Below are 22,700 nucleotides of genomic sequence, written 5' to 3'. Positions count from 1 at the left end.
AAGTATAAAGTTGATATGTTAGAACTATGTTGAAACTCATAAAATATAAAGTAAAATAATACTTATGGTATCCCTTCAAGTTTATTCCCCTCGGAAATGTAGTATAAATTATTAAGTTTAAATTACATTTAAACTTTCTTTAGAAATATAAAATTATAAATTTTTTTAAAAAAGTTTTTAAATTATACTTACGCCCTCTCAGAAAATTGTTTATTTATACCTCATTGTCTTATGTTAGAATTTAAATGGGAAATGCATACGTCAGCAAAAACATTGCATTAATTTTTAGTTTTACTTCTCATTTAACATTCTTATATATTTATTTTTTTATTTATAAAGAGATAAATATAATATATATCTATGCAGTGAGGTTAACATCGTTACTTTTTCCACTTATAGGTACAAAATTATTATATAAAAATATTAAATGAGGGGTAAAATCATAAATTAATAATTTTTTTTGTACTAACGTCAATATTTTTTTATTTAAATCTTAATAAAAAAAATCCGTCAAGTGAAAACAGTGATACTTTTAGGGGTATAAGTGCAATTTTAAAATTTTTCAGAAAGAAAGTATAACTTTTTATTTTTAAAGGGGTTTAAGTGTATTAAACCCAACTATTAGTTAAGAATTACATCACATAATACTTTTACATTAGAATCTTGTCATTGTAACTAACAATAACGAATGTATATTGAAAGTGTAAATATTTATTTTTTAATGACGTATATATAAAATAATAAATTAATATTAAATCTATTAAAAATATAGTAAAAAAAATAAAAAAATAATTATTGAAAGATAATGAGGTAGCAAAAAGTTATATGGGTGCGTGGGAAGTTAATAAATTAAGTAAAATATTAAATTGACAGACGAAAATAATTGAGACATCATGTCACCCTTTTTTAACTATACATAGTATAGATATAGAGATGGTGGTGCATTCTATGCAGTGTACATGATTTTTATAAAATATTTCGGATAAAACATTTTCTAGAATTATATTATTTACTTTTTATAAAGTTTAGAATTAATTAAAAATATATAAAAGATAAAAATAATAAGAAAAAAACTACCAAAAGGTACTTACGAAAAAATATGATGAGTGAAAAAATTACAAGAAAGATTTAATTTAAAAAAAATAATATATCAATAAGATGCTTTTTCAATTAAATGTGGTATAAATAGATAATATTCCCAAAAATATTGTCACAACCAAACACCACCTTAAACTTGTTTGGGGTCTTGGGACGGAGTGAGATTTCAAAATAGGAATGGAGTGGCTTTTTCTGAAATAATCTGAAACTTTTAGGGCAAACATGAAATATCTGATTTCCCGCTCGTTGCCTCCCCGACAGAATGGCAATTAAATTAAAATAATCAACTCTCTCTGTTCCGAGACATACAGCATTGTATCACTCTCTCCATTTATTCTCAGTTCTTCCATTCTTGCTGGCCTCTTGCCTCCAGTACACACACACACACACATAGAGAGAGAGTAAGTAGGGGAAAAGGCTCACCTGTTTGCAAATTTGGACATTTTTGGGATATCAAGTAAGTACGTTAACTACTTTCTACACGGTTTGTAATTACTTTTTTAAAAATTTTTGTATTGAGTTTGCTTTATTTTGTCTTGCGCAACTTGAAAATGAGTTCTGGAGAAGGCATTTTCTTTTCCTTGCTTTGTTTTGTGGGTTTTGATTTGATTTCGGGTTGGACTGTTTTCATGGCCTAGGGTTTGGGGGGATATGATGGCGGAGAACGAAGTGAAGAGCGAGCCTGCCGCAGATTCTCCGACCTCTGTTCTTGAAGACGAGGTATAACGATTAACTACTCGGCAGTTCTTGCTTTTTCATGTTTTTAAATAGATTTCATGCCGCCTTCATTCTTGAGCGCTATTTCAAATTGTTTCAAGTGATTTTTTTTTAAATTTTGGAGGGGGGGGGGGAGGTGGGGGGGGGTGGGTTGCTGTTTACTCTATGTTAGAGAATAAAACCTTTGTTTTGTCAAGTGAGCATTTGTCCTTTGTTTTTTTGTTCTATTTTTTATTTGGAGGAACGTAGTTCTAAGAGCTACTCCAATCGGGGACAGCTGCATTTTACCTTTTGGTTACACACGACATTGAAGAAGATTATTGGATATTTTGTAGATGGCATGGTTGCAGTAACACATAAGCGGATCTTTTCCTCAATTTGTTTAAGTTTTGGCCCTCCACAGTATCTAATATTTGTGGTACTGAATAAGCTTTTAATTACAGTGAGAAAGTTTCTATACTTCTTCTAGCTTGAGCTCTTAATTCTTTGACCAGTTTGTTTGCCGTGTACATCTGAAATGGTTTTTTAATAATGTAGGATTAGTGTATTCCTTGAATTTACTATGTGTTAGGATCTCATTCAACTAAGTTTGTGGTTTATGCATTGATCTTATTCTTTTCTTAGCTATTGATTTTTTGCTTGGCTATCTGGTTCTTGATGTTATTTTGAGCTGAAGGACTGCAAGGAGAACCTTGTTAAATTGGAAGCAGATGTTGAAGCAGAAAATAGAAATTATTCTCTTGTTTCCAGAACCATGGAAGAGGAAGAAGAAAAACTGCTGAAAGATCGGTTGAAAGAAGAAGAAGAGGAGAAGGCAAATGAGCCTAGAGAAGAACCTCACTTGAATGACATCCAGTTCACTAAATTGGATGAGCTTTTATCACAAACCCAACTTTACTCTGAGTTTCTGCTGGAGAAAATGGACGATATTACAAAGGTTTCTTTCTTCTGATGCAATAATAATGTGATTCGTAATGACTCTGCTAATGTAATTGGTTTTTCAATATGTTAGAATGGATTTGAGGATGATGGGGAAACTGTTAAAGAAAGCAAGAGAGGCCGTGGTACCAAAAGAAAGGCTGGTGCAAGTTATAATAATGTAAATGATTTTTAGTCTTTCCCTGCTTTTGTTGGTTACACTCTAATTAAGAAATTCTGCTATGAACTTGTAGTGTCAATTTCAGCGTTTGTGTTGATCAGTTTCAATGTCCAAGTTTATGTTTGTAAGATTAACGTTTATCATTTTCGACTACCACTTATGAGCAATATGTCCAAACAATTCCTGTACATCTGTAGAAGAAAGCCAAGAGAGCTGTTGCAGCCATGCTTACAAGAACTAAAGATGGTGATTCCGCTGAAGATTCAACCATTACAGATGAAGAGAGAGCTGAGAAAGAGCAGGCAGAACTGGTACCCTTGTTGACTGGTGGAAAGTTGAAGCCTTATCAAATTAAAGGCGTAAAATGGATGATTTCATTGTGGCAAAATGGACTGAATGGGATCCTTGCTGATCAAATGGGCCTCGGGAAAACAATTCAAACTATTGCTTTTCTTGCACACCTCAAAGGAAATGGAATGCATGGGCCTTTCATGATTATTGCTCCTCTCTCCACTCTCTCAAATTGGATGAATGAAATACAGAGGTTTTGCTTTCTACTTGTTATGACTCAAGATACTCTTTTCTTTTTTCACATAGCATATGAGTGTAATTTGAGATGACATTTTGGTTGCAATTTGGTAGGTTTGTGCCCTCGGTGGAGGCAATCATTTACCATGGTAGTAAGAAAGACAGGGATGAAATTATAAGAAAGCACATGCCTCGGACAGTAGGTCCCAGATTTCCTATTGTAATTACTTCTTATGAAATTGCAATGAGTGATGCAAGACGACACTTCAGGCATTACAGCTGGAAGTACCTGGTTGTTGATGAGGTATGTAGTGTAAATAGTGTTTCCTTCCTGAATTTTGTGTAAGTGCCTGAGTTTAAGAATCACTCATGTACTACTGTTGCTTTAATTAAAAATATTATACTTTCTGAAGGGACACAGGTTGAAGAACTCGAAATGTAAATTGGTGAAGCAACTGAAATACTTATCTGTTGAGAATAAGCTTCTCTTAACTGGCACCCCTCTACAAAACAACTTAGCTGAGCTCTGGTCACTGTTGAATTTCATTCTTCCTGATATTTTTTCATCTCACGAAGAGTTCGAGTCATGGTATGAACTTTTCATTGTTACATATTTATCAACCAGCAGTATTCCTTTAAAAGTCTGTGGTTCTTGTATTTGTGTTAAATTCTGCAATGGATTATTCTTCTTTTATATTGATATTTATTCTTTTGACTACAGTATGTGAAGCGTTATATCTACCATTTGCCATCTCGTGCATTTACAACTTTTGTAGTTGACTGCTCTTTTGAGTAGTTACGGATTTCAGTTTGTGTTCATTATAGATTATCCTATTGTCAGAAGATATACTTGCACAACCATGAACCAACTTTTATGAGATTAATATGCTCTACCTATTTTGATAAATACATTAGTTCTGACAATTTTTATGCTTAAACAGGTGAGATAGTAAATAGAAAAAAATGTCTTTGTTGGATCCTTGTTTTAGGAATTTTCTAGTTTCTGACAAAGACACCAGGGTTTTGCTTGCACTATCCCTATGGATTATGGGAATGCTTTTCTTCTAACTTTCCTTTTCCCCCTTTAAGGTTATTCCTGGACGATTTAGCTGTTTTCCTTCAGGTACTCAGTTATGAAGCAGTAGAATTTGGAGTTTATGATTTTGCTGAAAATTTGAGTATGGTGGATAAATTGAGGCTGGCAAGATCCAAAAAGTGTTACCAAACTTTAAGTTAAATATCTAGGGAACTTCTGGAAACCATATTAGCGTCCATGCCAGAAATCTTTTGGGATTAATTCCCATGATCTTCTGAAGCCTTTTCATCCCTGATTTTAGATCTCCATATAGCCAAAATATATTGAGGTTATCCATGAAGTGTACCCATGTCGGTTGAATTGAGGCTTTACTTCATTCCTGACTGCTTATTTGTTTTGTGGACCTTTCAGGTTTGACTTTTCGGGGAAGTGTGCTAATGAAGGCCTCAGGGAAGAAATGGAAGAGAAAAGAAGGGCACAGGTGCGCTCATTTTGGTGGATTGAGCTTCCAAGGAAGATTAAGTTGATGCTTATTCTCATAATTGTCTCCTCATATATCTTTAGGTGGTGGCCAAACTTCATGCTATATTGCGTCCCTTTCTGCTACGCAGAATGAAAGCAGATGTGGAACAACTGCTCCCTAGGAAGAAAGAGATTATCTTGTATGCCTCAATGACTCCACATCAGAAGAACTTCCAGGAGCATCTCATTAATGCAAAGCTGGAAGATCACCTGAGAGAGAAAACAGATTTCGGTATGGCTAGTACGGGTTGCTGAATAGTTCTGAACATATATCTGTTAGTCTTTGTGCATCTTCAAAGGAACATCTAAGTCATTTTGAAGTAGTCTTTGACCGCTATGGTTTTATTTGTCACGTATTATCTCTACTCTCTTTTTTGGGGTGCTGATTATCTTCAAAATAAGCTGAATTGACTTTTGTCTTAACATTATATTGTGATTTACATTTCTCTTTTGGTTTCTTCCGAAGCCAGTACTGGTTTTTCAATCTGACACATTTCTTTTTGGATGGTTCATATGTTAAACTTCCTTCCTGCTCTATTCTAAAAACTAATAGTTTTGGATCGATGGTTTACTTTAATCAAAATGATATCTGGATAATCAACCTGACTGACTTTGTGAGCGTGCAGCTTATGGTATGAAAGGAAAGCTGAATAATTTGATGATTCAACTCCGGAAGAACTGCAACCATCCAGACCTTTTGGAGTCTGCATTTGATGGTTCACGTATGTATCTGCCAGCCATCGTTTTAATTAAATTGAATCAATTAAATCCTCTCTAACCTTTTACTTTCCTGTATTCTGTGGCAGACTGTTATCCACCTGTTGAACAGATAGTTGAGCAGTGTGGCAAATTTCAATTATTGGACAGATTATTGGCTAAACTGTTTGCTCGCAAGCACAAAGTACTTGAGAGCTTCTTCTTTTATATTGAGATGATTGTGAAGATGCAAATTGTTATTTCCTGTTTGCTTTTAACTCTCTTTTTCCTTTTCTGACTTAGTTTTTTCTGCGATATAACAGGTCTTGATATTTTCTCAATGGACCAAGATCTTAGACATAATGGATTACTATTTCAGTGAAAAGGGATTTGAAGTCTGCAGAATTGATGGCCGTGTTAAATTGGCAGAAAGAAGAAGACAGGTTTTGCTATCTTACTGGATTTTTCTTTTTGCTTTCATTTGTTCTTTACTGTTCTAAGTTTCCATATTTTCTCCTTTTTGGAGAACATCTGATGCCAGTTGTTTCTTTTGTTGGCACTCTCTATGTACCTTGTATGCCCATACTTGAAGAATATCCTCTAGGACCTTATGTTTCACGAACTAGTTGTTTGCTTTTTCTGCTTAACATTGGAAACTTATTTGAACTTACATTTGGTGAATCACAAACAGATTAAGGAATTCAATGATGTGGACAGTAATTACAGAATCTTTCTTCTTAGCACCCGGGCTGGTGGTCTGGGTATTAATCTTACTGCAGCTGATACCTGCATTTTATATGACAGTGATTGGGTACCTTCTTCAACTCATGTTTTAATCTCTCTCAAACACACTGCACACAAGCTCACCTTTCATGCACACTATGCTATTTTACCTGGCTGTATCTGCTACTTTTCTATTCTGGGAATTGATGAAGTTTAATTTGCATTCCAGAATCCTCAGATGGATTTACAGGCAATGGACCGGTGTCACAGAATTGGTCAAACAAAACCTGTTCATGTTTACAGGCTAGCTACTGCTCAATCTGTTGAGGTGCCTCCTAAGAGACATTCCTGTCACTCTCTCACTTACATACACATGTTTTTGCGTTTCTTCCCCCCTTGTTCAATATCAGGAGAATATTACATGGTTTCAGGGTAGGATTCTGAAAAGAGCTTTTAGCAAGTTGAAACTTGAACATGTGGTGATTGGAAAGGGTCAGTTTAAGCTGGAAAGATCCAAGCCTGATGGAACAGACATTATGACGGTTAGTTGAAATTTTGTGCATAACTAGAGAGACTATTCTGGAGCCTTTTGATGTCTTCTTTTAGTATTTGTTCCAGAAGTCTTTGTTTCTTCAGCACATTTTATAGTGAGGACTGAGGCGTAATTGACTGGTTAAGAAGGCATAATTATGTTATCTTGTATGCTTCTTCATCATTGGGTATAAAATAAATCATGCTGGCATTCGTTATTTACATATGAAGAATGTTTTCATTCCTTCAACTTCTGTTGCATCTGACATATAAACTGCTGATGTGCTCCACAGCACACCATATACTGTATTCTTGGTTTCAAGACCTTACTTCCATTGACGTAGTTATATTGGTTCTAGGAAGAAGAATTGCTAGCTCTTCTTCATGATAAAGACGATGAAGAGGACAAATGGATCCAGACTGATATTAGTGATGAAGATCTGGAGAGAGTTTTGGACCGTAGCGATTTGGTTGCTAATTTATCAGAGGAAGATGAGAAGGTCGAGTCAAAACGGGATGTTCTTCCTCTTAAAGGACCTGGTTGGGAGGTGGTCATCCCCACTACAACTGGAGGCATGCTCTCTACTCTCAACAGCTAATCTGTTATCGTTATCTTACAGGTGCTGCCTTGTCACTGCTTCCATGCCCATTTTAAAGAGAGCTGAATGTTTTTGCCAACTCTCATATATCCTCTTGTTTTTTGTCAATATCTGGAGAGGAATGCATTTTCGATGTCCGGATAGACAATTATAGTTAATTTCATAGTTAGTGGAAGTAGGCTGGCAGGATTTACCTCGTCCCACCCATATCCCATGTAAAAGGGTGTGACAATGGGATGTTGACATTATTTGTTACATGAATTCTCCAGGAATCTAGTGTGAGAACAGTCATGCTCATTGTTCTCTTCCTTTTGAGTGATGCCGTAAAAGAAATTTGTAGTGATACATTCACCTTTTCTTTTTGCTCACAACAGCTAATTTTGGTATCAATTGCTATTTTTAGTATTTATTTCCATAGTTAGAATTGAATTTTGTTTTTTTTCAAATATAGCTCATAACAGTCACTGCTGTCTAATATCAGAAAGCTCGAGGTCGAGGCAGCAAATTCGGATTATATTTGGATGGAATGATTTGAATTTAAAGGAAGGATTCAAGGAAGCTTTTCAACATCAAAAGAACACAAAATTTATTAATATTATGGAATTATTTTATTATCTGCACCTATTAAAATCAATCACAAGAGTTTATTTTTATAAATTTCGAATTTTTATTTTCAAATTTATTAATTCGAACACAATGTCAGCTTTTCTTCAAGCAGACTTGATTCTATTGAGAGAACAAGTTGGGAATAATTGTATTATTCGTGAATCAAGTTTAAAAATTGACAAAATACAATAAATCAAAGCATGCATCGATCATTATTTAACTCTTGCTGATGAGTTCAGGTTATCAAAATGTCCCCAAATTTGAATTTTTGTGCTTTTTTCCTTGTAGAGAAATTATTACATTAAAATATAAAAGTAATTAGGACACATTATGAAGTAATCTAAAATTATGATGTGAAGAGGAGGAATAAAATGGATAATTTCCGTTGCCGGGAATCGAACCCGGGTCTCCTGGGTGAAAGCCAGGCATCCTAACCGCTGGACGACAACGGAATTGTTGATTTATTAGTAGTAACTAAATATTTTTTAAACGTGCAAATAAAACCCTCATGCTTTATTTTTTATGTTTTTTTTTTATATTTTTAATTATAAATATTTATGCGTTTTAATTAAAAACTATTTATTACATTTGGACTCATTTTTTCAAGTGTTTTTGTTTTATTTTGTGAAGATAGAGATAGAAATAAAATAATAAATATGTTTTAAAAATAGTATATATATATATATATTTGAATTTGTATTTGGAGACAATTTAAAATAGTTTAAAATGGGTACTTGTATGTTTGGACTTGGTTTTATTTTTTGGAAAACAGAATTCAATATTTATTGTCAAATTATGTCTTCTCTATACGTATTTATATTTGTATATATGATTTTATTTGTGGGTGGGTTAAATTATATATATTATTGTAATTATAATTGTCCGGCAAACCATTTATTTACTAAGCTTTTGTCTTTATTTTTCAAAATAATAATGATATATTTAATAAATAATTAATTGTTTATAATTAAAATCTTGAAATTCATATTTTGGAATAGGAGAAAATCAAATTTGTGTAGTATATTAATACATATATATATATATATATATTAAATTTTCAATCATATATGTAAATTCGACTTAATGAGACAACAATAATAATTCCAATGAAAATTTAACAAGAAACACACAAATTAGATTTTCAATAATTTATAAAATAAATACAATTTAATTAACAATATATTTATGTTTTGCAATTTATGAAAAGAATAAGTTAAAAATTTAACTATGTTGAAAAAAACTCTATTAATAAATAAAAAAAAATTAGTCTTTTTTTGGGTCTTAACTGTTTTGGGCAATGTTGAAGATGACCCAAAATGAATCTAAACATAATGATTGGATTTTTATTAATATAAATTGATCTTATCAATAATAGCCTAAGTTTCATATTTGATCTTTTAATCTATGATCTAAATCGCATCCCTTCAACTAATGGTCTACATTCACTTTCATTTATTTTGAAAATATGCAAATTTAAATTTATTTAAAATTTAGTTCTAATGTTTAAAAAAAATAAAAATAAACCACAAAAATAATTTTAAAATTTAAATAAAAAAAATATGACAAATTACGACATAATATTACAAACCAAAATTTTTATCATATCAAGAATAAAAAAAAATTGGTCACAATAGCGCTTAAGAAACTAATACATAAAAATACACAAAATCCTATTACATAATTGCTTATACTTTAATTAAGCAAAATTATTCATGCTATTACATAATTCCTCTATGCTCTCTGCTCACTCCTCTTCCAACCTTTTCACTCCTAAGCCATGTCATAGAGGTTTTGAAATGTACCTATTTGATATTGGAACATGATAAGGTTAATATCAAATTAGTCCTATAAAATATCAGTTCCAAAATTTTCTTGTGGAATGCTACTTAGTCCTACACATGCAAAAGCAAAGGTCTAAAACTGTATGAAAAAAAATTATGTTTTTATTTCTTTAAACAATTAAATCATTACATAATATTTACTCCGAAATAATTATCAGTGATATTATTGTACTTAGGTAATAATATCATCGCATTTGATGATAATTTGATCATAAAAAGATTCATTTAACCTATAATAAGTGAGTAATAAGTCAATCAAGGGTTAATATAATTTTTTTTTTCTGATTTTTTTGTTAATATTAGTAAAATCAATGAATTTTGACTAAGAGAGAGACTTATTTGTTAGACGAAAGCAAATACCAGGAGTGCTAGATATAATCTTTCAAATCACAGGGAGTTTAGATGTAACTACACCAAACCTTATGGGAGTGTAATTATCCCTATTTTAATACATAGGAGAAGTTCATTTGTATTTCTTCCTTTTACAAGGGAGCTTTCTCACATTTCCTATGTAATAGGATGCGCTTGGAATATTCCTAATAAGCTTCGAATCAAGAAAATCGAACAAATAAGGAATGTGTCGCAGATGAGATATTAAATTCTACTCGAACTCACCAAAGATGAAAACGAAAAGCAAAGATGTCTTAACATGACATGAATTAGAAATTTTAGAATGAAGAAAGAGTTCTAGACAAAACACTGATGTCGCATCATATGTTTTCACATAGGGTCAAAATGTATTTGAGAGTATTGCGAAATGCCTTACCAGTCAAGGGTGAAAGCTCTCAAGTATTATCACATTACAGAAAAGAAGAGCATGGATAGCTAGCTACTCAACTGGGAACCTTTCAACTATGCTTTAGCATTCTACAGTGGTTCGATAGAGAGAGAGAGAGAGAGAGACAAATATGTCTCTATGATATCCACATTGTCAGATCAAGGGCCTTTCTTCTACACAACTTGAGATGCATCAGGGCGGTCTCTGTAATCTAAATCTAATCTAAATAGAGCGACCGGGGTAGTTCTAGCCTACAAAAGTTCAAAAATCCCCATTGAGCTTCTCTTTGTGGAGATTACAAATTAAATTCTGAATCTATAGTAGTCAATAGCTTTGGTATAGACATTCCTCCAGATATGACAATTTCTGCACCATAAGCGAAAGAGAAAACATCAGGATCAGTGGCCCCTAAATATCATTGCAAGTCTAAGTTATGACAGTCTCTTCAAGATTTTACCTATGCCCTCTCTCACAGAAAGGTTAGGCCTCAAAACATCCTTTGAATTGATAAGAAGGATATCTCCAAGATAAAGGTGGTTGGTGGGGACATATACACAACAAAGCTCCTCTGAACCTGTACTTTTACGGAGAATGATAGATGATGTAATAAAACCGAATGCATACTCCCCAATATGGGGATGCCTTATAATAGCCACTTCCTTGAAGGCTTTAGATGACTGATCTGAACAAGTAATATCTAATTCAATACCTGAAGCACGTGTAGTTCTTGGTAAGCATATTAGAGTTACCTGGAGAAATAGCTGCACTAATTTGTTTTGAGGCAGCATATATATAGCTCATAAGGGGCATCTTTATAATGAACCATTCTCCCAGTGCAAGAAGTGAGGTGCCCACCCATGAGGACATGAACACTCCAACCAGGAAAATGAAAATAAGTGATGTTACAAATCCAAGACCTGTCCATTATTAGTTAAAACTAGAAATATAAGCTAATTATATTTAATATGGCCAAAACACCATTTATGTTGTTTGAACAGTGGCTAATTCAGTTATTTCCTTGATAAACTTGGCAGAAAGCTAGGAAGTGAAAATCACATTGGATTTATGATAGTACAGTTTCTTAAAGAGCTTGTATGTCAAGCAATTTATCAAGTGCCATGAACGAGATTATTTTTGCATTTCATAATAATGCAGGCAAAGCAGCATGTTGTAGAACAAATTGGAATAAGTCTATGCAGTTTACATTTTTTTGGAATTAAACATTTTTATATGATCAAAAAGTGACTACCGTGTTCGTTGAGATGTCCAAAGGGATGAAATTTAGCTTACTATGAAATGGCCAATGTAAAAGAATTTAAAAAACAAAAGGTACTACTTATCTTAACTGAATTTAACATCAATGTCAAAGCCACATCTATACCAGGTGAACCTTATTATATTTTGATCTGAGGATTGTGTATTATATCACTCTGTAGTGTGAATTCTATTTAGATGCAGCATGAAATAAGCATCTTTAGTATAATTATGTATACATGTTAAATAACTGATTAGATGAAGCATCAAATAAGTATCTTTTGCATAATTATGCATGCAGGCTACATGAGTAATAAACAATTTCTAATATGCATACCAAATATATTGATGCCCAGATGATCATAGATGGGTGAGAAGATTCCATCCACGAAATGAATGAACCACCATGTAATATAGAATGTGATGATCAAGGGAGATAAGATAACACTGCAAATAATATCAAAATTAATATTAGTGGAAAAAATTACGAGAACAAAAAATGCAGTCTAATCTTGAAATAGAAGACATCATCGCAGGAAATAAATGATTGCCAATTAGATGTTGATGAAGAATGATCAATGTTGTGCTGGAGAATATTAATGTTCAAAATGCAAGCCAGAAAAAAAAACAAACAAAGCACATAATTTCGTAAAGATCTCCTAATTGTCTACTTAGTTAAGTAGCACATAATTTCATGATGACCTCCTAACTGCCTGTTCGAGTTAAGTTTCCACATCTGTACACTTCCCTCCTAAAGATGTCTTAACATTCATATAACAGGAAACAACTTCAGAAGTACATAAATAAATAAGAAATTAATTTGAATATCGCAAAAACTTGCAAGTGATTTATTTATCCAACACTAGCAGTGATTTGGCTCAAGTTTTCATCTATTGAGTCGAATAATTTATATGTAAGGAGGGTACGTGGAAGTGAGAATAGAACGTATACCACTGCGTCACTGTAAATGTCGTCATCCTCCGAATATTAAGAGGTTGCAAGGTGAAAATGCAGTTGCATTAGCTATCTGTGAGAAACGGAAAGTTCGGACACCCCCTATCTTTATACTAATACATCACTGTTAATGAGTAGCGGCCAAAAGGGAGTAAAAGTATATTTCTGATTTCAGGTATTCTTTCTTGGAAAATCATTAGATCGTTGTGACTCCATAGAATAAGTCGTTGATCATATAGGAGTACTCAGTCAAGGTGTCTTAGCAAGGTTCCCATTTTAACTCAAGGAAAGTTAATGTAACAGTTTTTATAAGCTTTTGTTTTGTTGTAGAGCATATAAAAACCACATTCTGAAAGCAAGACCAGAAAGTAAAACAGAGCCAGATCAGATTCAGCAGCAAACATAATTTTAACGAGGAACACGAAATGATACAGAAAATGTGGATTATGCATCAGTTCGAGGCATAATCAAACTAACCATCCTGTCATAAACTTTTTCCATGCCCAACCACGAACAGCAATACGGAACGCCTACAAAAGACAAAAAATTAGGACGTTTCTACGTACTAATCTTTCGACCAAATCTTAGTCTTCTTTCCAACATTAACAAAAATTGTTCTCATGATAACCATGACATTGAATTAAAACAAGAACCAAAAACCAATTCTTTGCCAAATTAGTTGAACTCTGTAGAGGCATACATTCACTAGAGCATAACCATAAATTATTAAAACACATAAGTTACCCACGAAATCAACCTACAGCACAATACAATCAGTAAACCATAACTTAATTTTCTAATCGATGGAATAATAAACATCGCCCTATAAATTCAATTAACCTCCTCTTCTTTTGTTTCAATTCATGCAATTCAACCGAGAGATGCTCGCAGTTGAATTGAGATCAGAAAACATGTAAATGGGAGAAGAGAAGAAAAAGAACAAACCTCCTTCTTAAAGGTGGCGGAGGCGGAGGTGGAGGCATTCGGTGAATCAGCGGGAAATGAGGATTTGGAGGCAACATTGTCGTCGTTTGATACGCCTCCAATCGACAAGGGTATAAGGCGTTCGAGCTCTCTGTCCTTCTCTCTCGCTCCCATCTCTATGTGCCGATGGACGGATGGAGGTATCAGCTGAGCAACCCTAAGCCAGTGAACTCTCGTACATTACATGTGTGTTCCATATGCATGCATTCTTCTCTTATATGTAATTGCATTTTTTAATTACTATTTATTTTATTTATAAAAAAAAAGGAGCCCACAAGAAAACTATATATTATAGCACACGCATGTATATAATTTAAAGGGTAAATTAAATATGAAATTTTATTTTTAAATCAAAAGAATTTTGAAACAATCTCTTACAGATTTTTCCTAAAATTTTTCGTTTATAATTAACCTAGTTTTGTTAGAATTTGGACAACAAATATTGATGTTAATAAAGAAAGCCCCGAATTTAACATTGTCATGTATATTTTTGTTCTTATAAAGGGATAAATGTAATATATATATGGATGAGGTTAATATTATTAAATTTTTCTCTTTGTAAGTACAAAATTCTTATATGGGAATATTAAATAAGGGATAATTGGATATATTTGTTTTGTTAATATCACCATTTTATGTCTAAAGATTAACGAAAGAGATCGGGTATAAACAACGAATTTTGGAGAAGGTGTAAATGCAATTTTAAACTTTTTTTTAGAGGAAAATATAATTTTACAGTTAACAGAGGGCTAAGTGTAATTAATCCTAACTTAAAATAAAGAGGAGGAAATATTAAATTAAATAATTGATTAAACTTAATAAAATAAATTAACTTTAAATGAATAGGATTCATGCAAAAAACACACAGGTCCAATGGATATGGACTATGTTCAAAGCTTGAGTGGAAGCGAATGAAAATCCTAAAGGAAGACCTGTAAAAAAAGTGTTAGTGGTCCGACGCCCAAATTAGTATTGGATTCAAAATGAAATACAACAAAAAGTAAGTAAATATGATTGAAAATGGTGATATGGTGAAAAGTATAAGAATATGTGATAATATGCTTAGTAGAGCTCAAGAGATAGTTTAGAGAGTAAGAGAGGTGTTTAGAGAGTGAGAGGGGCATTCGAGGAGTGTCTAGAGACTGAGAAATGTGTCTAGAGAGTGAGAGGGGTGTCCCTCTTGTGGAGGAGTATACATGTATTTATAGAGGGAGTGTCTCCGTTTGCTGGGATTGAATCTCACTCCCGAGATTCTTGCGGAAGTTGGTTGGAATGGTTGGGATAAGGGGTAGGTCGTCCTTATTCACAGTTGGATGTGCATTAATAAGAGTCTCCTTCAGTCTAGGGAGATCCTTCACCTACAAGGAGTTCTAGCGGCCAGAGAGCCCCTCCTTGCTTATGCAGGCTTCTTTGTCTTGAAAGACCCCTCGCCTGTAAGGTGTCCCAACTGTTAGGGAGGTTCTCCTAGAGCTGATGTGGTCTAAGATGGTTGCTGAACTTGGGTTGATAGGTGCCACGTGGGAGAGTGGCTGTCATGTGTGTGGGTCTTTTCGGCCGAATGTTTTGGAGGGTTTTGATTATAGTCCGAGTTGGGGGACATCCCCAGTCTTCCAATGGGGGAATGTTCTAGGTCTCCTCCCTTCCTCTTGGGCTTCTTAGATTGTCTTTTCCTTTCTTCTTTTTTGAACTACTTAGGCATATTTGAACCAGCCTATTTTTATGTACATCAAATAGGAATGAACGAAAAATTATTAATTAAATTTTTTGTATTTTGAGAAATTACACTTAATACCATTAACGTTTATTTTTATCCAACAAATAGATCCATTTGTTAAAATTCATGAAATGTGTTGAAATAGAAAAAAAAATGAATAAAAATTTATATTTACCCATGATTAACTTATTGTCACAAAAACAAATATTTTCTTGCCACAATACCCTTATAAGGGTGATGATGGCCCTCCTCACATGCATTAGCATGTGAAAATATTTAAGAATATGTTAGTAATAAGTTAATCAGGTGATAAATATGAATTTTTATTCATTTTTTTTCTGATTTAATAAATTTCATAAATTTTGCTAATGGATGACTCTATTTATTAGATGAAAACAAATGTCAGAGGTACTAGCGTAGTAATTTTTCTAGCTATATGAGGTTTATGTATAATTACACCAAATTTAAAGAAAAAATATGTAATCATCCTTGTAAAAAACTATGGAGTATATATATTACTAATACAATCATATTTTTCACATTAACTTTAAATATGGATTCGAGAAGCGGTTCAACTTTTTTCTCCTATTAGAATAATGAAAGTACGAGAATAGCAAAGTACAACAAAATATCGAAAGAGATTAACTATGACACTCGAGCAACGAGAATCATATTTTCAGGATATATACCTATTGAAGGCGTTGAGCTGAATCAACTAATCCTTATTGTAGAATAGTAATTACAGTTCAAAAAAAGATACAGAATATTTTTAGGCTGAGGCATAGATATTTCGCTCTCTTTGAGGAGATTCAAGCACATCACAGTAAAATATTTTCAGTAGTCCAGCAGTATCAGTCTCGACTATCCCTTCCAGGATACAACAACCCAATAATGTCGTGACTCTAACTCACTCTGGATAAGTTATAGAGTCCAAAACTCCACAAATGAGCACCTTCCTACAACTAATATAACTCTCTCTTATCGAAAATTGCATGTAGAAATCTTGTGCATATGTGTGATGCTGTCCTCTTTTATAGGTGTTGAAATCATCTACTATTTTAATGTGAATTAGTCAACAATAATGTGATTAGTTACAAGAGATAAAGCTAGAAAATGGGAATAATATTTTGTACGAATATGGTGAAGTGGGAAGATGGTATTGAAGAGAGACGATTACAAATATTAAAGTCATAATCATCCACCAACAACACTAACCTTAGTGGACACTCCAGTGATTTCGAACTCAACATTTCATTGTAGAGATGTTGGATTCAAACCCATTGGCAACATGTGTGCGTGGATTAAAAAAACATTAATGGAGAAAAATGAAGGGACATAGGCTATACTTGAAATATTAAAATGCAATTATACTAACAATCATCCACTCATTTTAATCTTAAAAAGAAAGAGAGTTTACTAGTTGAAGCGAGATTGTTTTGCATAATGAAGGTGTACACAATATTGAACCTCCACTTAGTGAAACAGTAACTGCTACTCTAGCCAATAATGGTCTCAAACTTGACCTATGAATGTTTAGAAAAAATAAAGTATCACTGTACATACATAACAATCAATGTGTTAATACAAATTGTATTAGCTATTACATTACGACCTTTTGCTATCAAAATTTTCATGAGCATTTTTTAGAATAAGCCCAGTTCTCATAGAAAGTGGGCTGCTCCACCTTCATAGAGGTGAAATCTATCAAGGGTTCTTATAACTCTTAACATCCCACTAATTTGAGTTACATATTCTCATGAAGAGTTAGTAAACTCAACCTCATAGTTGATTACATGACTATACACTTACATCATTGGGATGAAAAATCAATTAAAATAAGATAGTGCATTTCAAAATAAGTCATTATATGATTTGTTTTCTCCATTGAACCTAGTTACAGGATCTCTAGTTCCTAGGTTGGGTTTTTTGATACACGACTTATGATTGTATGTGCTTTAACCCCGTCCCCATCGATGTGTTACTAAAGGTCTGAATTTACCGTTATAACAATGATTTTGTAATCAATTTCAGCAGTGCTGTCATAATTATTAAAATTTGAGCAGTTGATTTTTCAAATTATGGTATATGGAATGTGCGCAATACCCTTTGTGATATATGAAATGTGCAAAATACCTCCTTCAGAAAAACAAAGAGTAATTTACCCCCCTATATTTTTGAAATAGAGCACGCCCCTTAAGGCCCCCAATTGTGACACACGGACGCTGGTTACAACTTGTTCACTCATTTTACACTATTTTTTTAAAACAATTTTACCCTTTCTTGTCCAATTAAAATTGCAACAACACTTCCTTTTTGTTTCACGCATTCTTTCCTCAAAAAGGAGGAAACAAAAATGTCTACCTTGCTCTGTAAGGGTGGAGCACGACAAGCAATGGCTCGATCTAAGGTTTGTAACTACACAATTTCTATGGGTGTAATTCCAAGGCTGAAATTAAAGTGGTGGGATCTTATTGCAAGTCTAACAAATCTTTTTGTAATGATATATAAGAGTATTTTGATTTAAAAAAATTGATATAAAGTCAGTAAATATTTTTATTAATATTAATAAATTTTGTGAATTTTGATCAATAAAATAATATATATATTATTAAAAAATAAATGATAAATACAATAAATATAATTTTTTAAATTACAAAAGATATACACTTAAATGAGGGCGATGAGATTACCAGATGTAAATAAGTAGGACTACTAAATTAAGTAGAGTCCGGTATTTCTTAATTTTGGGCTAAAGTAAATTAATTGGAAAAGCAGACTCCGGTCTTCTCCACGCTATCCGCTGATGATTGAGAGCTCCACTTCCTCTTCTCTAGCGGAAAGATTTCCAAAAAGATCCCCAAATTTTGTGTGGAATTCAATGCTAATACAACTTGCAGAAAGAAATCGGATTGGAATTTCAGGGGCAATAGAAGTTAAATCTAAGGTTCACGTATAGAATCTTCGATGTTTGGATTCGATTAATCCAGTTCATTTCAATTCTGAGGTGGGGTAGGAATCGGTTCTGTTTGGGGCAGTAATTCGATGATAACCCGGTCGAAACTCGTGGAGCAATTGAGAGATTACCAGATCCGATCGCAGCACAAGTTGCCCACCCTCACCATCTTCTCTCCGAAACCCTTTCTCTCTACCTGGTATAGCGTTCTTCTACTTCTCTTTTCCTCAAGTTAGTTAACCTTGACCGCTGACTAGATAATTTGGTTGTTTGCATTTGAAGTTGTGTGTTTTTCTATAAGGATAACTGAATATGATATTTTACAGATTTCGAGAAAGGTTTTTTGAGCTTGTGTGGGAAATAATTACGACATTCCTGTATTTTAAGGAATAATGATGCTTCGGTTGCAAAACAAATCGTTTTTAGGATTCCTAGGAAACGAATTAGAATATATTTACTACCGGACACAGGGCATTTAGTGTGTTAGAGTCAAAACTTTGAGTTGCCATAAATTGAAAGTATGAGAGTTTTAAGAACTAGTAGTATCAACTTAAGAAGAAGTAAAGAAACGGAAGACTAAATGAGCATCCGGTGCCCAAAAGATATAATAGTGGGGTTGGGGTGTGCTATGCAGTTGTGTTACTTGTGTAACATCCGTACCTACTGTGTAACATGTGTGTTCCTAAGGTTTGTAAATAGTTTTCATTTTTGTAACCACATTTGAAGGACTGCATTATTTTAATGCTTACTTATATCTCAAATCTCAATACCAGACTTTTGAACTTGATTCCTTTTGGTGAAGTTCAAGAACATACATCTGGAGTCTGGACTCATGGATAATAAAGTGGTTTAGTAGGAAGGAGGAGATGTATTTCTATTAGCTCTGGCAAAGTAAATCATTCATGATCATGTTAGTTCCCAATTCAAAAGGGCGATGTTGCTTATTTTACTGTGCATCGGAAAATCCGCGTCTCTTGCTGATCCTTTGCTATCCGTGAGGGTTTCAATGTCGATTTATCAGTATAGATTTTGTCAAAATGTTTCCTTTTCAGCTGTGGAAAAGTAGTTGTTGAGTAAATAATCAGAATATATTCCCGAAGTTGCTTGTTCTGGTCCCTTCATAATTAGTTTCCAGTTTCCTCAAGAGGTTTACTTAATGTGCTTCATTTTTTCCATTAACTAGATGTTTTAGTCATGAAGTTGCTTCTCTCTGGTCACTTGTGGAAATAAATTGCTTCATGTAAATATTTAACTAGGTTTATTCAAATGCTCAGGCATTCGTTCTTCAAACTATTTCCCTATCCTTTATAAAGCAGAGAATTGTCGACTAGTTCTCATTTGACAGATATTGGGTGCTAATGTTTTACTAGCTAGAATACCTTTCATCATATGTATAGCTATTTTGTAAATGTTGTTTTGTTAGCAGTTAATATGTCTTAACATATCGGTATCTGGAAAACAGGCAAGCATGAAATGCAAAATCAAGGATGTTTATAAGGAAATGCCCTTTTAAGCTAGAGTGCCGGCTCTACATATACGGTCTTACTTCAAATGCTAATTAGGCGTCCAACTCCAGATATAGTGAGCCAACATCACTGGTTCATGTAAACTTTCAAGTTGATAAATGATAGAACTACATATCCTGCCCTCAATGTCATCAAAACGAGACATCTGGTCTAATGCAAGATAATTTCTCACAGACTTGCTCAGTTAAAAATTTTTCGGCCTATTTCTCTGTTCTTGTAGGGGAAATAAAAAATAACGCAACCAGATGATTGTGACATTTATTTGAAAAATTGACAAAATCATGAGTGATTTTCAAAATATCTCCAATGGTAAAGATGAATTTGAAAAGTCATAAATGCATAAGAAGCATCTTTTCTAGTGTATCCCCCATGTTTGAAAGAATCACATTCCTTTATGGTACTTTGAAGAACCAGATAACAACACTACCAACTTTTATTAAGTTCTTAGTAGAAGCAATATTTGAGTTGTGTCGAGCATCATTAGCTTGTAGCAAAATACCAAACTGATTATGTCGAGTATCAATTTTAAAACACATTGGCATTATTAAAAATTGAGCATCCTTATGCATCAATTGTTATTGTGAAAAAGAATAAAATCTTGACTTGGATGAATACACTTTGTTGTGGAGCGTACAGGGAGAGAGTAAGTTAGTAATCTAGACATTTTTGTTGATGGATGTTGAGATTTCATCTACTGACATATCTTTTCTGTCATCTCTAATGTATTTAGTTCTAGTTAAAATATTACCACATGCTGAAAATGTAGAAAATAATTTGATCTTTTGCATTATTTTATTCTGCCCTCCTTTTTTTTTCATTATGTCAAACAACTAATTTTTTTCTCTAATTGATGTTCTCTTTTTCTTTTGTAGGAGGGATGTTGTAGTTGCTATTTTTTTGGCCTTGATCTTTATTGTGCTTCTAGTTTCATCATATGTTACACTTCACCTAAGACATTACTGGATCTCCCTCATTCTTGTATGTCTTGGCATCCTTCTCCCTGTACGATTGAGAATTTCGCGGCAATCGCTTGCAAGGAAAAGGGATAGAAGATTGTTACTACCTCTATCCATGTGAATATCATCAACTATGGCTAGACAATAGACAATGTCCACATGCATTAAAATGGGATTTCGAGTTACACCTCTGGAAACTCAAGGCTGCAACATCACTAATGCACACTTGGCAACCTGTTGCAAGAATAGGGCATGGCTCCCGTAACTATTCTTCCCTCATCCTAAAGCATATTGAGAATTCGCCCGGAGTAATTCAGAATTATTCGAGAAAAAGTTACTCCACTAACTTCAAATTTTGCAGCTTTTAGACTGTATTTATGAAAGATCTTGGCCACCAAATTTGGGTTACTAGATCTTACTCTTAACATTTTAGTTATTCAATGTGCTTTTGCAATTCATTATTTAAACCAATTACTTGAGATAGCAACCAAGAAATGGAATGCTTCGGATGGTAGAAACTACCTTTGGGGGAATAATTAATAGTATTAACTCTTAATTCCTCCTTGTTGGACTATAGTTTGTTCTCCTGGTTTATGAAGTAACTGAATCTGCCTTTTTCTTATGCTGTTTGATCTCACCCGCCATTTATGAAACTACTGAACTCATCTATTAAACAAGAGGGTTTGGGCACTCCATTCTTGGCATTTTGCAGAAGTAAATTTATCGGACCTGTTTGACAGACAATCCAAAAAAACTAAGCACATTACTGGTGATATTTTACTTTTGTAGAATGTAGAGCATGAAATATCAGAAGTCCATACATTTCACTACATATATTTCTGAGTAATTGGGTGGATTATATAGATACTACCCATAGTCTACGAATCATTCTATATGTTTTACCATTTTCATCTTTGCTGAATTTGTTATATTACTAACTCCAGTACGCTTATAGCTTTATTTGATTAACAATATATTCTTTCTTGGGAATTAGTGGATACTGTTGTCCAAGATTACGGAGGTGATGAGTGCTAACTTTTGTTTGTGCTTCTTTGTAGTCTGATGTCAAGTGCTGGACGCAATTTAATCTGTTGAGTATTGGCATCATGCATGTGTATATTGGTCTTCTTGGTTTCAACATTAACTAATCTTGTGTTCTTGTGAGGCTGAGATTCAAGAAGAATGTGCATGAGAGTGTTCATTTGATGGGGTGAATCATAGGCTTTCGCAGTATAAAATGTAATAATATAGGCCTTCCCAGTTGGTAGAACTAGCATACAGGGAATCTGGCTTTGCTAGAATTTCACTATGATTTTCGCTGAAATTTTAAAGAGTCAAAATATCATCATCTTTATGTTGTGATTCACATCTTTTGAGACCCCTCTTTGAAGAGCACGAGATGTTGCTCTAATGTTATGATACTTTCCTACAATATAATTGAATCCAGAGCCTTCATTATTAAGCTTTGGGTATCAGTTCAGCTCGTGGATTGCAACATAGTATTTGAGACTAGAGGGTGTTTGGCTAAGCTTATTTAAATAATCTTATAAGTTTATACATCTTACAAGATGTTTTTAGAGCTTGT

The 22,700-nt window shown here is 33.4% G+C and overlaps 2 protein-coding genes, 1 long non-coding RNA gene and 1 other non-coding gene across 6 annotated transcripts; 2 read left to right on the top strand and 2 right to left on the bottom strand.

Annotated features, from left to right (window-relative positions):
- On the top strand, window positions 1,310-7,898 carry LOC105176107 (ATP-dependent DNA helicase DDM1). Of its 2 annotated transcripts, none has more exons than XM_011098811.2 (16): window positions 1,310-1,555; window positions 1,737-1,818; window positions 2,492-2,752; window positions 2,828-2,914; window positions 3,112-3,458; window positions 3,557-3,746; window positions 3,856-4,031; window positions 4,890-4,959; window positions 5,043-5,232; window positions 5,627-5,722; window positions 5,807-5,901; window positions 6,020-6,139; window positions 6,388-6,507; window positions 6,649-6,747; window positions 6,851-6,961; window positions 7,310-7,898. In XM_011098811.2, the coding sequence occupies exons 2-16, from the start codon at window positions 1,750-1,752 to the stop codon at window positions 7,547-7,549; spliced, it is 2,271 nt and encodes a 756-aa protein (XP_011097113.1). In that variant the 5' UTR covers window positions 1,310-1,555; window positions 1,737-1,749; the 3' UTR covers window positions 7,550-7,898. The 2 variants fall into 2 exon arrangements, with proteins under 2 accessions (XP_011097113.1, XP_011097114.1); XM_011098812.2 differs by having other exon boundaries at window positions 1,310-1,559.
- Window positions 8,536-8,607, bottom strand: TRNAE-UUC. Its single transcript has one exon. It is a non-coding gene; the product is annotated as a tRNA-Glu (tRNA).
- Window positions 10,830-14,161, bottom strand: LOC105176106 (protein LIKE COV 3). Of its 2 annotated transcripts, none has more exons than XM_011098809.2 (6): window positions 13,928-14,161; window positions 13,460-13,512; window positions 12,366-12,475; window positions 11,524-11,691; window positions 11,232-11,456; window positions 10,830-11,140 (listed from the first exon to the last, which is right to left on the bottom strand). In XM_011098809.2, exons 1-6 carry the CDS (start codon window positions 14,078-14,080, stop codon window positions 11,070-11,072), a joined length of 780 nt encoding a protein of 259 aa, XP_011097111.1. In that variant the 5' UTR covers window positions 14,081-14,161; the 3' UTR covers window positions 10,830-11,069. The 2 variants fall into 2 exon arrangements, with proteins under 2 accessions (XP_011097111.1, XP_011097112.1); XM_011098810.2 differs by having other exon boundaries at window positions 11,232-11,348.
- LOC110013055 lies at window positions 18,393-21,582 on the top strand. Its single transcript, XR_002288203.1, has 2 exons — window positions 18,393-18,832; window positions 21,032-21,582. It is a non-coding gene; the product is annotated as an uncharacterized LOC110013055 (long non-coding RNA).

The sequence above is a fragment of the Sesamum indicum genome, linkage group LG13, assembly GCF_000512975.1.
Source record: "Sesamum indicum cultivar Zhongzhi No. 13 linkage group LG13, S_indicum_v1.0, whole genome shotgun sequence".
NCBI classification, from domain to species: Eukaryota; Viridiplantae; Streptophyta; class Magnoliopsida; order Lamiales; family Pedaliaceae; genus Sesamum; species Sesamum indicum.
This window is presented reverse-complemented; position numbering and strand designations above follow the sequence as displayed.

Excerpts from the sequence above, each read along its gene's own strand:
- LOC105176106 (XM_011098809.2), bottom strand. The coding sequence starts at position 14,080 with ATGGGAGCGAGAGAGAAGGACAGAGAGCTCGAACGCCTTATACCCTTG. Across the intron at positions 12,476-13,459 it reads AAAAAGTTTATGACAGGATG|TGTTATCTTATCTCCCTTGA; the intron begins GTTAGTTTGATT and ends TATTATTTGCAG. Across the intron at positions 11,692-12,365 it reads TCTGGGCATCAATATATTTG|GTCTTGGATTTGTAACATCA; the intron begins GTATGCATATTA and ends AATAATGGACAG.
- LOC105176107 (XM_011098811.2), top strand. The coding sequence starts at position 1,750 with ATGATGGCGGAGAACGAAGTGAAGAGCGAGCCTGCCGCAGATTCTCCG. Across the intron at positions 2,753-2,827 it reads AAATGGACGATATTACAAAG|AATGGATTTGAGGATGATGG; the intron begins GTTTCTTTCTTC and ends TCAATATGTTAG. Across the intron at positions 6,748-6,850 it reads CTACTGCTCAATCTGTTGAG|GGTAGGATTCTGAAAAGAGC; the intron begins GTGCCTCCTAAG and ends ACATGGTTTCAG.